Source organism: Orbicella faveolata, unplaced genomic scaffold, assembly GCF_042242905.1.
Source record: "Orbicella faveolata isolate gen_17 unplaced genomic scaffold, um_ofav_v1 contig_3, whole genome shotgun sequence".
NCBI classification, from domain to species: Eukaryota; Metazoa; Cnidaria; class Anthozoa; order Scleractinia; family Merulinidae; genus Orbicella; species Orbicella faveolata.
The window spans coordinates 7,243,652-7,260,648 of NW_028301558.1; the positions used below are offsets into that span (position 1 = coordinate 7,243,652).

The 16,997-nt window shown below is 37.3% G+C and overlaps 1 protein-coding gene and 1 pseudogene across 1 annotated transcript; one reads left to right on the forward strand and one right to left on the reverse strand.

Moving 5' to 3' along the window:
• Nucleotides 1-3: 3 nt before the first annotated feature.
• LOC110065286 (uncharacterized) lies at nt 4-16,766 on the forward strand. Its single transcript, XM_020772415.2, has 13 exons — nt 4-178; nt 550-595; nt 2,124-2,304; nt 3,392-3,447; nt 4,201-4,323; nt 4,999-5,069; nt 9,603-9,652; nt 10,737-10,800; nt 12,672-12,764; nt 13,081-13,134; nt 13,243-13,304; nt 15,490-15,584; nt 16,273-16,766. Exons 1-13 carry the CDS (start codon nt 86-88, stop codon nt 16,365-16,367), a joined length of 1,083 nt encoding a protein of 360 aa, XP_020628074.2. The 5' UTR covers nt 4-85; the 3' UTR covers nt 16,368-16,766.
• LOC149106209 (uncharacterized) lies at nt 8,383-9,015 on the reverse strand (annotated as a pseudogene).
• Nucleotides 16,767-16,997: the final 231 nt, after the last annotated feature.

Consider the following 16,997-nt stretch of genomic DNA (forward strand, 5'->3'; position numbering starts at 1 on the left):
GCCCGCAAACGCGGGCTGTTCCTTCAGATTTCTCCTCTCGTCTCTCGTCGACATCTGAAGGCTTGTGCTGAAGGTTTTGCTGAAAATGGTTCTCATTTCGACTGTTCTGCTCTTACTCGCTGGACTTTGCTTATGTCAAGCAAATGTAATTCAACTTACGAATGACAATTTTGACTCGGTAAGTTTTTATTAGCGACCTTTTAGTCAAAGAGATTCCTCGCTAATTAGCGATGCACTCTAACAGCGGTGTCAGACTATGATTGGACAAAGCAATGGGAGCTTGAAAGCAGCATTGAAGTGACTGGGATTTTCGCTCACTACTGTCAGTAAAGATCAGTTTATCGTTACAGTTTAGTTACTTAACATTTTTGTTCATGTTTAACTGAATGGTTATTCAAACTCAGCTGCCCAAATAATTAAGCGTAATTTAGCTCTACTAGCCCTTGACACGTGTTTTTGTACTATCGTACTGTGCAGGTTTGTTAAGTTCTATTAAGGTTCGTTTCGAACAATTTAACGTAAACTTTACTCTCCTATTTCTCTTCCTAGGTTATAAATGGCGATAAATTTGCTTTTGTGGAATTCTATGCGCCTTGTGAGTACATAAACGAGGTTAATTAAGTGAAATGGTCATGAAACCCAACTGCATGCCGACAAAGTTCGTTGTTGTACATGTAATGTTTTTGTTCTCTTCTTTGGCTTTGAACAAAACACACCGATATACTTCCCAACTCATACGTTTTCCAATTGGAGGAGAGCGTGTCATGTGTCATGGGTCAAAACTCACTCACTCCCTAGGGGAAACAAAACTTCCCCTAGGGAAACAACAACTTGAACTTTCGACTCGCATGTCATCAGGTCTTGCTCCTTGAAACCGTGGCAAATTTGTGAGCCAGCCTGCAGTGAGGGTCTTGGGGAAACAAAACTCACTGTTTCCTTAGGGGCCAGTCATTTAAAAGTGCTTATTTAGTTATTTACTACTGACTGAGGAACTAACCAATGGAAATGTTTCAGAACTTTTATAAGTAATTCATGCATAGCATAACTGAGTGCAAAACAACAGATTGCACATAGTGGTGGACCTTCCAACATAACTCTTTTTAAAATTTGTTTGCTCCTTTGATGTTTGCCAGGCTAATCATAACCATTCTTCTCTTTAATTTAACTATTTTTAATTGCAAACAATAATCAGCCAAAATAAAGCTTTACCTTTTCTGCTGATAAACATGAAAGACATGCAGCCTGTGTGAAAATGTTGAGTACCATCATGCAATTTAAGCCACCTTCCTTGGAAATAGTCCAAGTTGTTGTGGTATACCTAACCCTTGGATGTGTTTTTCTTGAAACACAAAACTCCATTTTTCCTTATCTCTTATCTCTCCTAGTTGATGGTAAGATTTTTTGACCTCCCCCTTCTGTCTGGGTTTCAAGGACTGATAGACCTCCCCCCCCCCCCCCCCCCCTCCCTCCCAGATGACCAGCTCCTTCTTGGTTATGAAACCCAACTGCATGGCAACAAAGTTTATTTTATGCTTCTTGGTGTCTTCGACACCAAGAAGCATAAAATGTGTAGTTCCAGAAAATATCCATACCCACCCCAAGGAAGGTTAACAGAAATTCCAAGGGGAGGGGGTTTCAAAAGCCCACTTTTTTAAAGGAAAGTATGGCACTAAAATGGAGTTTCCAGAGGGGTGGGGGAGGGGGTTCAAGCTAAAAAAACCTTCGGTGGGAGGGGTATGGATATTTTTGGAACTCCAATAGAACAGTGCCTGACAAACCTATAGTCTTTATTGTATTCCTTGTTCTTTTGTCCTTTTGTTCTATTGTTTGACATCAACTGTGTCTTCTACACCAAGTAAGAGCCCAACAACCCTAACCATCCCAAATGGATTGCCATTAATTTTTAAATGGAAACCCCAAATTTGATGTACAGCTTATGAAGAACATCTAAGAGTGTATTCAGAAGATCACTTTTTGTAATTTTTTAGTATCTGCTCATTAATGCACTAAATAAAAAAACAAAATGAAATGAAATAATCATAAAAAAATAAATAACAATAAATAAAAATCATTATAATAAAATTATATATAAGTATTATGTGTGCTGAATTTCATTCTTATAGGGTGTGGTCACTGCAAGGCTCTTGCACCAACATATGAAAAATTAGGATCAGTATTTGCTAAAGCTGATGTAATCATTGCCAAGGTTGATGCTGATGCAGAAAAAACTCTTGGCTCCAGATTTGGAGTCAGTGGTTTCCCAACTCTCAAGTACTTTCCAAAAGGAAGCACGTCTGCTGAAGAGTAAGCAACTTGCTGGATCATTTTTTTTTTTAACCCTTTCACGAGGACAATAGTAGTGTTAGTGGTAATATAAGTATTGTGTAATAGAGTTTTAAAAACATCACCCAACCTTTATTTCTAACTTTTTAAAGCTCCATGCAATCACCCGTTATGCCTTATGAGGAAACAGTCATGAATGGTGTAGTAAAGGATTCTTGTAATGGCTGCTCCATATACAATTCTCTTTCTTACACTACATGTACATGTATTTCTCACGTTGAGAACCGGTATCTTCAACTGTTAAGTCAATTTTGTGGTCAAGCACTTTTATCGTGAGCTCCTGGCTTGGGAGAATGGGCAGCCACTCTCATAGGTATAACAATTAGTATGGGTTATAAAATGGTAGTGAAATTCTAATAATTTTCTGAACCTTTAGGGGAAGAAAATTATTTGAATTTTGACAAATGTGCTCCAATCACCCCTTATGCCTTATCAGGAAACAGTCATGAATGAAGTAGTAAAGGATTCTTGTAATAGCTGCTACATACACAATTCTCTTTCTTACACTACATGTACATGTATTTCTCACGTTGAGAACCGGTATCTTCAACTGTTAAGTCAATTTTTTGGTCAAGTACTTTTATTGTGAGCTCCTGGCTCACGAGAATGGGCAGCCACTCTCATATAGGTAATAAAAATTAGTGTGGGTAATCCAACAGTAGTAAAATTCTTATAATTTTCTGAACCTTTGGGGGAGGAAAATCATTTGCATTTTGACAAATGTGCATTAAACTATTTCCTAATTTCACAAGTGTACCATTTGATTACCTTTTATTATCTTGGGCGACAAGTTATGCTAACCTTACAATCCTGGGTTTTAGAATTAGTTATTGTATCATGAAAATTTCACATCAAACATTAATGGCAATTCTGTAATTCCGCTTGTGAAAGTATAAATTATTGCTGAAATTTGAAGGAGTAATTTGTCATCCATGACGCTAAGTACTATAATTACTACAATTACTATTTTCTCCTCTATTCTAAGATGCCATAAAATCATAACCACAATATTTATACATGTATATTTTCTTTTGTATTTATCAAAAAGGTACTCAGGTGGAAGGGACATTAAAGATCTAATGTCATTTATTGAGAGTAAATCTGGTAAGTGAGCCTGGGTATTTCCTGGTAATTACAACATGAAATTCCTTTTAATTAATAATACACATGAATTTGTCACTGACCCAGCCAAAAATAATTGTTCCTTGAAGTCAGAGTTGTCGCTAAGTGCCAGCTGTGGGCAAAATTTGCCAGCTGAAAAAGAGGTGATTGCCAGCTGGACTCTGGCAGGCGATCACTCGGTATAGGACAGTGAATGGTTTTTAGGTTAGGCACCTACAATCATTCGATATCATCGACCCATCTAAATGAAAAGTTTAGAATACTGTAAATTCCTTACTACCTTGAGTATCGGTGCCACTATAATAACGCATAATGAAATTGAAATAAAATCTTGTTTTGAGCATTTGTTTAGCATGTCCTCTTTCCGTGTACTGTATACGTCTGCCATCTTGTAAGCACAAAGCTTGGTAGCCCCGCATTCAAGGCGTTGCAAAAGATTGGGGATGAAAATTTTGTTCTAAGTCTCTCTCAAAAAATAAAGACCGGCTTGATGAAAATCTTAGCCGGGAGACTATTTCCTTAACTACAACCCTGTGAAGTGTGTTGAGGTTTCTCCAGCCTTGTCTGGTTATCTCACAGAACAAAGCTTATTTGATTCTCTCACAGGCTTCAGTTGTTTCTCTGACTACATTAGTATCCTCCATTGAGAGACTTGTAGAATTTGGGAGTCCTGTATGTTTTGAAGACTATCACCCCATTCGTCATTTCCTAATTTCATTTTCTTCCCATTCTCAGGTGCCCAAGGTAACAAGGCAGTCTTAGTGACCAAGACAGATGTTGTAGATTTGGATTCTTCAAATTTTGATTCAGTAGTCTTGGACAAGACAAAGGACGTGTTGGTCGAGTTCTACGCCCCATGTAAGAATACGCAGTATCTACTCTTCTTAATTCTTCCTTTTGTGCTAATATGACTTCCAAGGGTAATAAAGATGTCACTCCAAGATAATGATCACATCACTCTGGAGGTGCTTTCTCTTTGCCCCCAAAATTAATTAATAATCAGACAATCAATTATAATTACTTTATACAGCCCAGCTATGTGATTTTGAATAAAATTGATTGCAGTTATCTACTAGCCCTGGACTGTTGAACAGGGCTTTTTTGTGGGCTGTGCAGTATTGCTGGGGGTAATGAGTCAGAGAGATGAATGATGTGAACAATGAAAATGCAGGAATAGGATGCAGGAATAGGTCTGGATGAGACTGGGCAAATTGATCGACTGTGAGCCAGGGATGATTTTCAAATTTGCCCACCTGGTTTGACTGTCCAGAGGAAAGTTTTCCTTACAAAAAAGTTAAGTTCAAATAGTTCTGTTCAAGCGCAAAAACCAGTTGTCTTCCTGCTGAAAATGTTAATGAAACCCCTGGTTACCACCACGTTCTCAGGCCTACATGTATAACTTTGGTCGATCAACAATAAACATTGGTACATGTATCTTTCAGGGTTAGACTGTTGTGGATTCGTCTTGTTTCTTTCTCTCAGCCTGTGCTTTCTTTCATTGCATAGACTGTTCTAAAAGTCTTTTTTTTTTAGGGTGTGGCCACTGTAAAAACCTTGCCCCTGTTTATGAGAAAGTGGGGATGGCATTCAAGAATGAACCAAATGTAAGTTTGTAGCAACAGAACAAAATGTGCTATTAATAGCTACAGTGTATATTATGTCCAACTTTGAATGACTGATATGTAGACAAAGACTGTTTGCAAGGAACTGTTTTAGTTCCCAATACACCACTCATATCCAATACTGTCGAGTAGATTCCCTTTGGAAAAGAGAACTTTCTATTCGTTGTCAATCGGAAAATTACATCTCATTACCTATTAGCTGGATATAAAGCCTGTTGGATTGATCGATTCAATTGATTCGTCGAATGGACACGACCCGAAACCTGGATGTTGTCGATCGGAAAATCGCATCTCATTAGTGACAACAGACCCAGTGGTCCAACATTGTCGATTCGACCGATTTGTTCAATTCGTCGAATGGACACACCGCGAAACGTGGATGTTGTCGATTCGTTCACAGGCTATTACAACAAAAGCACTGTGAAAGAGGACATAAACATGTGAATATTTCTTGTTCTAAAAATGCCAAAGGTAGTATAAATGAAACATTGCATAGTCATTTACACCACTTTAAGAAAAGTACGGTGAAAGAGTGCATAAACACATGGATATTCCTCGTTCTAAAAACACCGGTGAAAGAGGACATAAACACATGAATATACCTTGTTCTAAAAACACCAAAGGTAGTATAAACAAAACATTGCATAGTCATTTACATCGCTATAAGAAAAGGATGGTGAAAAAGTACATAAACACATGAATATTCCTTGTTCTAAAAACACCAGTGAAAGAGGACATAAATACATGAATATTCCTTGTTCTAAAATCACCAAAGGTATTATAAACGAAACATTGCATGGTCATTTAAGCACGGTGAAAGAGGACATAAACAGATGCGTTTTGCATGGTCATTTATGCCGCTAACATATCCGTAGTATATCGCAAAAATACTCTTATCGATGAATCAATGATTGACAATCAACAAAACGCCGCTATAACAAAAGCACAGTGGAAAAGGACATAAAGATATGAATATTCCTCGTTCTAGAAACACCAAAGGTAGTATAAAGCCAAACATAACAAGTTTTCTATCGCAATGATCCTACCGTGAACCAACCGATGACAACGTATGACAATCGGAATAAATTTCTGGTATGTTTCGAATTTTTTGTTTACATCAGTATGAAAAATTTCGCTAATAGAAAGCACGCACAACACTCTGCATGAACGTGAACAATGACTTTGTATTTTGTATGGCGAAGCTGCACACATTCCTGGCGCACACGAGAAAGATCGCGGTTTGTGGTGCGAGATTGAGACGCATTTTAAGGCATCAGTATACCACAATTGACCACCTCACGTTAATATGTTTTGTGGCAGGGCTTTAAAGATAAACCCCAATAAAGTGTACATTTTCTGAAAGCTAAATAAATGAAGAATTCGATTACGTTTTTTCTTTTTTCGAAAACAAAAGTTTTCTAAATTTTGCGCAGCGAAGCGATATTTACCCTTTCTTTTTTTTCAAGTTCGTTTATAGCCATGATTATCGCCGCAATGTGTTTAACATCGCAAATGATTCGTTACACATTGCTTTTCAAAAGGGTGTCTCCGATTCCTCAAAGATCGCTTCGTTTTCTTTTTATACCACCCTAAAGATTGATGCTCGAAAGCTTGTGATATCCTTTAACAAACAAAGCCATAAGTTTTTAACGAGGTCGAAATTCAAAAGTCTGAGACACCCTTTTGTAGGGCAGCTATTTGGGAACATCTACTCGACAGTATTGGATAACCGTTGTGACTGTAAAATACAACAATGTATAAATCTCAATTACTGAAGACTAGACACAGTTACGTCTTGGGGACCTATTTTCTGATTGTGGTTATACTCCATGTTGACAAAAAATAGAATTAAATTCCCTATTTTCAATTAAGTGCAAGCTCTAGTAATAATGTATGCATCACTGTAAAACAATTCTAGTAAGAAAAAATAACCGTCTCTACCAGCAAAATCAAGTGGCTCAGACGCAATTGATAAAATAGTAAAACACATCAAAACAAACGATGATAATTAAAGTACTACTGTCAAAAGACGACTAAACATCAAAGCTAATCAAAAATATAATCAGTACAACCAACCGGCATACGCAGCTCAGCAAGAGAAAGCCTCAAAACACTAACATTTCATAGAAGCCCTTAAACAAGCGGTTATCTTAAAGTATTTCTTAAGAACCGCTAAATGAAAAGCAATATTTTCGATAGAGACAAATCCATTTGCCGGTTCGTCATAAAATTACTCCATTTGACAATTCAAACGAATTCGAATTCAAACGAAGTCCCACTAATGAGATGTAATTTTCCGATCGACAACTCCACTTGTCGGATGGTCAATAAAATTCTCCATTCGACGGATCAAACAAAACGATCAAATAGACAAAGTTTTACTGGCCTCTACCAGAGAAGAATGTCGTGAAATATTTTTTAAAGTCCCACTAATGAGATGCAATTATCCGATCGACAACGTCACTTGTCAGATGGTCAATAAAATTCTCCATTCGACGACTCGAACGAATCAATTGAATCGACAAAGTTTCACCAGGGCCCCGCCACAGGAATATTGTGAAATATTAATTTTTCTAAGTCCCGCTAATGAGATGCAATTTTCCGATCGACAACTCAATCAGTCGGATTGGTTGTCAAGTCGAACGATTCGTAAGATCCCTTTTTCCAATGGAATCTACTCAACAGTATTGGACAACCCTCCAATACAAACAAGAAATGAAAACTATTTTGTGTTTCAATCTGTAAAATTATAAATACACAGGTGGAAGTTTGGTAGTATGCAAAATATAGTGGGCACACAGGTCACAAGCAAGTGTTCCCACAGCTTTTTCGAATTCTCCCAAACTGCAAGGGCCGATTAGTTAAACGAAGTTTAGACATCGTTTATGAAAGTCATCGTCTAAGCCATGTTTACATGTAAACCAGACTACTGATTATTTAAACTTTGTTTTTCCATAACAATGTTTAGACAGTGTCTAAACACCAAGTAAGAAACAATAGTAAGGTAGACCTGATCAAAGGTAGGTTTAAACACTGTTTAATGGTATTTTTATCGTCAGCCATTTTGAAATGGAGGGACCTCTGCGCTATAGACAGTACTAAGAAACTATGCCAATCAACTTAATATACATGTTCGAACAATTTGGCACTCTAGGGATAAATTTAACCCATTAGAGGAATACAACCACAAAGACTTTTGATTGCGTTTTCGCTTTAGAAAGGACTCGGTACATCAGTGACCTCGTAAAACTTTTGGACAAAGATCTTTAGCATGAAACAAGGAGAGGTGTGCCGCTTACACCAATGAAGATCCTATTGGACATGAACTTTCCAGAGGGTTATTGGCAATTCTAAAAAACAGTTTTTAGAAGCGATTGAAAATTACTGTACTTCTGACTATCCTCCTGTTTCGTGACTTTTTCCACTGGCTTCAAGGTTTGGCTCCACCTCACATGTAATAACTTCCGTGTCGTCTTTGTCCCACCTTAAATCAAGTTCTTACCCTGCATCATCATCAAATTCCTGCTCTAGAGGATTAACTGAGGCTGGGATTACATCTGCTACTAATTTGCTTACTTCACTTGGGGAGGCAGGAGCTTTTCCTCCACCAGTTATTCTTGCTTCATGATGATGTAAGTCATGCTCTTTTTTTGAATGCAGTTTCAGCCACCTCCAGCATCAGTTGAAACTGACTGAGGTCACGTTTGATACTGTTAGGATTTTGGGAGTTAAATTTAGTTAGCATGTCCTTCCATGCCTTTGCCTTTTTTGCCGACACGGTTTTACTGTCGTAGTCTTTGCTTTCCACTTCTGGAAAGTCTCTACCCAATTCAGCCAATTAAAGTTTTTCTTGTTCACTGACATTTGTTGTGGGGCTTGTTTTAGAAGCCATGTTTAAGAGCCATAACCAAAATCTGGAAATTTGCATACGAAATAATTCCGCAGACAATGCATTTCCTTGTAAGACATGGTTTAGCCATTGACTCTAGAAAACACGGTTCAGTCACGTTTCAATAATGAATTTTAAGCATTGTTTAGCCGTTGTTTATCGAGACAATGTCTAAACAGCGGCTCAGCCCTAAAAAATGATTAACTTAGACTTCATTTAAATAATCGGCCCCAAGTGTTTCTATAACTTGATAGAAACACAGAAAAATGTTTTCTATTTTCAAGTAGAAATTTACTAGTTTTCTATCACAAATGCCATTCTCTGATTGGCTATGCAAACTCACTATCTATTTTGCTGGAGTAAGTGACTAGCTTTTTTTGTGATTTTGAAGGGTCTATGAAGAGAATTGTTGTTTATGTTTAGAACAACTATAGTAGATTTATACTAATTAAAAACAATTATTTGGTGTCACATTCTGTGCCTGATAGCTGACAAGGAGATGATAGAAATCTTGAGCTTGTTATCTAATCGATAAAAAGAAAAATGCATACTAAGGGGCATATAGTTATAGGAGATAAGTAGCAGTAATTGAATGGGTGTGATTGAAAAGATTCTTCTTTTTCCAGTGTGTTGTGGCCAAAGTAGATGCTGATGGGGAAAGAGATCTAGGAGAAAAGTAAGTGATGTTGTAGAAGTATAAGCGATTTAAGCTCAAATGGCTCGTAGCTCTCAGCACTTACATTTAACTCTTACTTGTTTCTAGTTCCTGGTAGCAGCAGTTTCTAGTTTCTGGTAGCAGCAGTTTCTAGTTTCTGATAGCAGCAGATTCTAGTTTCTCGTAGCAGTTTCTGGAAGCAGTGAGGAGTGTTGTTATTCCCCTTGATGGGATGCTAGTCCATCACAGGTGACCCCCCAGCATTCTATCAGGTTGTCCCAACACTTCATTAGTACTCATCAACATACTCCTGCAGTGTTTCAGCCAGAAAATTTTACTTGAGGGCCAAAGTGGCTTGAAGATCTTTTTTAGGGGCCAATAATAGTAAGTGCTTTTTGAAGGGTTTCTACTCAACAAAGTTTCTTTTGAATCAAATACTAGTACGAAGGATCCATGCATTACAAGAGAACAATCCTTAGGCCAACATGACGTAGTCAATGATCAAGGATTTGCAATGCATTATAGGGCGATTTCAAACACGGTCAGCCATTTAGTAGTTTTTCAATATGAGAGAATCAATACAGCAAAGCAAAAGGATGGATTGACTTCTTTTCTTATGTTGAAAGTTTTAGAAACAAAGATTTTTCAATATGATTTTCCAGAAGGACATAATGTGTGACAAAATAACCGTTATTGATCGTCAACACAGAGAAATGTAGTCACCATTGTGCTATATTATGGCGACTAAACCAGAAGTTTTGGTCACCAAGGATGAAATGCTTGTTACATTGACGACCGTATTGATCACAATTTCGAGCCCTGGGATGGCTTTTAAAATATTATGCCTGTGTTAAGCCTGCAGTCTTGTAAAAGGAAAGGGCCAAATTGGCCCTTTTTTTTTTTTTCATTTTTCTAGGGGCCATCTCTGATTGTAATGCAGGATTCCCGCAATGGTGCACTCTGGCAAAAACACTGCTCCTGGGTGGAGAGATGCACTGAGAGAGTTGTGTCACACACTATCATTATGCCACCTCATAATAGGGTTTCCACATTGTCACTTAATTCTAGTTATTGTTGAATGTTTTACCTGTTTTGTTATTTTCAGATATGGTGTCAGTGGCTTCCCTACCATTAAATTTTTCCCCAAAGACAACAAAGATGGAGAAGAGGTAAATATGTTTTATTTGAAGAGCTCAGTAACGATCTTTTGCATTATTTTGGTCATTACCTCAGTTTAAAGATGATTTATCAGTCTGTGCGGCACAGTCTCAGCACCCTAATGTTTATAAACATTATAAGTCTCACTCACACCACATACCTTATCTTTGAGGCCTTTCAAATTCTTTTTCCAACAGCTTCATTGATTTTTACAGCTGCAAAGTTGTTTCACTAAGTGATATGAGAAAGAATGAAGCATAAAGCTTCAACCACTTCACATCCATAATGACAGTTGTTTTGAAAACTTTGAATTTACTTCTTGTAAGTAGTTGCAAAATGTTTACATTTTGTGAAACAAAACAAAAAACGCAAACAAACTGTCGAGAGTACGGACTGGACTGTTTATCCCTTAAATTTTTGGGTTTTTAGGTTTTTTTAGAATTCCACAAAAGATTTAAAAACACCATTTACTGTTTGCAAATATCTGCATAACTGGTGAACTCCAGAGATATTTCACGTTTGAAAAATATGAAAAATATGCAAATGAGAGGACTGATGATGTCTTGCACTCAACTCAATATTACACCAAGTAGATAAAAATAATAGAGCTAACTCGTTCAATTTACAGTAGTGACCACTGAAACTTGGTAGGCTTATAGTTATACAGACAACAAACCTATAGTTCCCATGGCAACTCACTCTTTTCCAGTCCCCTCTAGCCTGATTTCAATGTTTTAGTGATTTTCAGCTCAAAAAATATTCAACAAGGCCTTGAACTCAACCTAACATTTTTATATGCTTGCTGGATCATACAGATGAATTGCCATTGGCCAATTTCAAAACGGAATGCCAAAAAAAGCCTTTAATATCAGGGAGGTCTGGAGCCTAGTATGTTGCCATGGTAACAAAACTGTTAGGCTCATATTGTGGAGCACATCTAGTAGAATCATCTGATGCAAATTGGCTGAGTTACCCATTTTCATTATATTGATCAAAATCCAGTTGAGTTTTAATATGACATCATTACTTGGCTAATTTGCATATTTTATAAACTTGAGTATCTCTGAAACGAAAAGAGATATTTGAAAATAGCAAACAGCATTTTTCTTCTCACACAGAGTCTACTTGTTCATGTTTTAAAGTGGCTCAGATAGGAAGGATGTGAATTTAAATGAAAGGAATCCTGATAATAATAGTTTACCAAGATACAAAAACACACCAAAGAGATGATAGTAAACTGTAAAGGAACAAGAATGGTTTGGGATTGAGAAGATTGACTCAGATTACGAACTACAAACTTGAAAAATGTTGGCTAGACTTTTCAAGTTGCACAAACCGTATTTTACATAGCTCCTTTAATTTTCTCAAGTTTTACATTTATCAACAATAATGTAAGTATATCAAATTTCCTGCATGTCATAAGTTTCTGATTTTTCTGTTTGCATCATTTTGTTGAATAAATGCAAAATGTTAAATGGTTCCCTCTGGCCGTGGAGTCATTATGATGGCATTATTAAGTATGACCATTTTGATAAATTTATGTTTACAGGGTTGTCAAATGTACAATGGGGGCTCACTTCCAGCACAAAACATCTGCGTGGTGTACCTCCTGATCTTTGCCACCACTCTCTGGGTATTCATTTGATTCTTGAGAAGAAATGGCAAAATTAGTCACCAACTCCAACAATATAGGCCATTTATCCCAAAACTTTGTGACAACTCTGACTATTTAGCCCTTTAAATTCCAGGGGTGATTAAACTGTAATCACAGTTAATTACTTTACCCAGTCATATTTTATTATGGAGGTACAATGACCTGACCAATCATAGCATATGAAATTCCTTCATGTTATGCTTTATAAAACTGTCCTTTTTATTATAGTACAGTGGAGGTCGCAGTGAGCAAGACTTTATAGACTTTTTAAATGAAAAGTGCAAAACTAACAGAGTTTCTGGAGGAGGAATTAGTGCAGAGGTAATGTTTGCCATTATCCAATAACTGTCTCCTTCATGCCATTAGCCTTACAGAGACAATTCTCCAAGAGAGAGCAGTAATTAACTTTAACATGTTGGTGGTCAAATCACACAGAGAAAAGCACCCAGTAAGCCAGCTGTTTAGCTCCCCGCATACATTTTAGATAAATATTTGGGTGGAGGTTCTCAAGACATTTTTCCTTAATACATCATTCCCGCACTGAGTTTGATAGCATGACATTGTTAGCTATGTTTTAACTTATTCCGTGGTAAAGGTTGTATTTTGAAAAAATCTTGTCGTTTCTGTTTATGTTTAGGCTGGTAGGATCGACAAGTTTGATGAGTTTGCCAAAGATTTCATGGCTAATACGGTAAGTGGCAGCAAATCATACTGTAGTAGGATCTTATATGCACACTAACTTTAATGTTCATTTTGCAGTTACCACTGATAACTGTTTGTGTCTGTTTGCTTTTTCAAGGACAAGCGTGATGCAATCTTAGAAGAAGCCAAGTCCCTCATTGATGCCCAAGAAGATCCAAAGTAAGCAAATGCAAGCCTTTAGTAGCTCTTTGAAATCAAATTGTCATGTAAGCTCTTAACGACTTGCCCCACAGGAATCAGTGACTTTTGTGGCCCGAAACAAAACTCACTATTTCCCGCAGGGCTAGTCATTAAGTGTTTTGTTATACCTCCCAACTGAAAAATAGAAAAAAAAACTGCGAAATAATCATTTGCTTTATGCCGGCTGGCACACAAATTTGCTGTGGTTTCAAGGAGCACGACACGATCACATGCAAAAGTCAAAAGTTCAAGTTGTTGTTCCCTAGGGAGTTAGTGAGTTTTGACCTACAACACATGACACTTTCTCCTCCAGTTGGAAAATGTATTTGAGTTGGAGGTATAACAACACTGTATGATATTCTCTGAATTATGCAAAATAAAATGGTGGTTGTTGTTGTTGTTTCATGACTGAACTTACTCTTGAGTTCATAGTTAGTAGTATCCTTGTCTTATCTCCTATTTGGGGTGCTGTCAGGATACTGGAGGATGCCCCACTACCACAGCCCCCTTCCATACCATCTTCTGCCAGTATCCAACATCCTTAGCCTAAACCTAAGAGGTAGATTTCTCTTTGTTTACCCTAGGGGCATGGCTCATAACTCCAATCTTCAGGCCATCTCCCCAGACTGGACTATAATCCTAAGAAAAAAAAAATGACTGGCCATATAGTTAGGACTGAAGGCTATATTTTTTTGAAGTATGAACTTTAGTCCCAACTGTTCAACTGTCAGCCTTTCTTTGTTATTGTTTGGTAATCTTCAATTTGCTGATCAAATCCACTAGGATCCTGTACCTTTAGCCAAGCCTTAAAGCAGAGCTCCTGGGCCTGGTTGTTCAAAGCTCGATTAAGCCAACCCAGGATAAGCAAGAATGTTGATTTGAGTTTTGTAACTTTGCGTTGAGATTTTCTGTATATTGTTTAGACTTCTGTTTTGAGTTTGAATAATCTCAAACTACACAAAACAAAAGCAGTGAAAAGTATTTGTGTACAAGAAAAATTAATACTTTGGTTAACTTTTGATCTTGGGTTAACTTTAACCAGCTTCCGAACAACTGTTTACATCAAGTTAACCTGACATGAGCCTGCGGTTCAACCGAAAACCAGCCCTTGGTCAGCAGTCAACTTTTAAAAAAAAACCTCGCCTCTAAACTTGAGCCCACAATATGGTCACATGATACGAGTCAGCAGATACCTTGTTTTGACAGGTGTCAATTGACCATAACATGGATGTCCCATATCAAAGAAGTACGCTATAAACCAAATCTACGTATCTCTGTCACCCTATTAGCTGGAGTGTGCCCACCATCTTGCACAACTCCTCCATTGCCGTCATACGTACACGCTCATGAGCAATACCGCTAGCCATGATAACCATGAGAAATCAATTCTTGGGTTTCCTTTACTTTCCTATATGGGTATGGTGCTCTGCTTGGCAACCCTTTGGGCCGCCGGAGCTCCACTATAAATTTACCAAGTTCATATAATCCTAACGCTAAGTTGATGGGGCTAGGTCAGAGTATTTTTGGTAATGCTGTTTGTGTTTGTTAACTAGGAACTCTAAACTTCACAATGGCAGGGCAAGAGTATTTTATTGGGGAAATCACCACCCCATAACAAATGAGGATGATTTCCATGCATATTAAATTACACTTTCTTGTACAAATTGATATAAACGTGAAAAAACTTGCGCATAATTTTGCAAGTTTACCCATACATGTATACCATCTGTTTTAATCTTCCCCAATTTTGCCTATCCATGCCCCTTTTTGGCTTTTGGGCATTACTCTATCCAGTTCTTCTACTGCAGGCTTAAACCATTTTTGTGAGTTTTCAGTTGATTCCATGACCAATCAGTTCAAGCTGAAATAGAACCTCTGATGCCTGTATCTGCCATTCAGTACACTAACTAAGGACACTAAACCTAAGATAGTGTGTAATTGTATATTAATTGTGCATCTGGGTTTGTCACTAGGGTCTTGTTTTACTCTGACTCTCTCTGATCTCTTGACAAAGAAAAATACTCCTGACTTTTAGTTTCAAATCAATAAAACAATAATAATACTACTGTACGTAAGATAATCATGGTCTTGCCATTGATATTGTCTTTTTAATTTCAAATGACATATGATTTGTTTCTTACACATATACTGTACATTTTTCCAGGGTTGCAACTTATTACACCAAGGTCATGGAGAGGGTACAGACTAGAGGAGATGCATTTGTCACTACTGAAATTGATCGCTTGGAACGCCTCCTTGGTAAGATTGCATTTTCACACAACACAATGTACAACTTATCACATGTTTGTCGGACCTACCAGTGGAATTAATGTACCATACCAAAATTATCTGAATTTCTAGACAGGTTAGGTTAGTTAAATATACAGTAGCTAAGGGAGATTAATTAAATCTTTCAAAGAACCTGTTGTGTTGCATCTACACACAAATGAAACAAATTATAACTTATAATAATAATATTATTGCAAAGCACCATTTTAATAGTAATGGTGTTTCTATAGCCAGTCCACTTATTGTCCATATTTTTAAGAAAAATTAAAAGAAATGTAAAAGGACTGTTTGAAAAGGTCAGTTTAATAGTGTTTTTTTTTTTGTTTTGTTTTTTAATAATTCAGTGGAATTACTAGACCTTATCGTTACTTAGAATAGTTTTGCATAGTCTTGCTGCTGACAGTGCAAGGCTCTTTCTTGTTATGTTTTCACTGAAGGCTCTTTGCTGAGAAGGTATCTAACTTTGATAATTGAGCAAATCCCTGATCTAGCATGACCCTGCACCTTTGAGAGCTTTGTATGCAGCTGACAGGTTTTTTGGCTCAGGGTTTGTGACCAACCATCCTAAATTGTACCAGATTAAACAACAGCTGCTGTTTTAAGCAGTAGCGCCATTCTTCATTATTGACCGTTTTGCAATTTCCATGTTTTGGTCTAGGTGGTGCCATCAGTGACACTAAGAGGGATGAATTCAGTGTGCGTCACAACATCTTGAAACAATTCAAGACTGATGCAGCCAAAGAAGAGTTGTAGAACCCTTAACAATTTAAGTGGTGTGACAGCCACGTGTGACGATTTGAGCACCTCATTCTTTAGTTTGTTTTGCCTTTTTTTTTTAATAATTACTTCCCAACATATCTTTTCTTCTACAAAAAAAGCCTCGTTGTTACAAACGTTCTTAGTGTTTCTCTATCCCAGTGGTGCTTACAAGACTAAGATTATTGCCATTTTGCTGCCAAGACTATCTATTTCAGTGAGGAAAACCCAGAAGACTACAGTCATTGAGAGAACGGAAGTAGTGTTCTAGCAAGATGATCCACAGCAAAGTTATAGTTATGTACCATTACTCTGATTTATCCTGTGTGACACCATAGGCCAGCTGGGCTGCATTCTTCAGCACTTTTTAGGAAAAATAAATTCACAGAGACTTCAGGTGGTTTTGAATGACTGTTAACTAACTACCCTAACACATAATTCCTTCAAACGTAATTTCAGTTTTGCCTGTGAGAGGGGTATTTAATTCAGCAATAGCCTTATGCGTGATGGCATCAGACAAGCACATTTCACCACCAAGCCTCACTTTAAAATTCGAATTGCAACTTTTATTTTATCTTGGACAAAATTCCCAAAGCAGCAAAGATGAAAAGGATACCCTCATGAAAA

Bases quoted from the DNA above. Each gene is read 5' to 3' on its own strand.
- LOC110065286 (XM_020772415.2), top strand. From the start codon at position 86: ATGGTTCTCATTTCGACTGTTCTGCTCTTACTCGCTGGACTTTGCTTA. The intron at 596-2,123 runs GTGAGTACATAA...TCATTCTTATAG, and splicing joins TGTGGAATTCTATGCGCCTT to GGTGTGGTCACTGCAAGGCT. The intron at 13,305-15,489 runs GTAAGCAAATGC...ACATTTTTCCAG, and splicing joins GATGCCCAAGAAGATCCAAA to GGTTGCAACTTATTACACCA.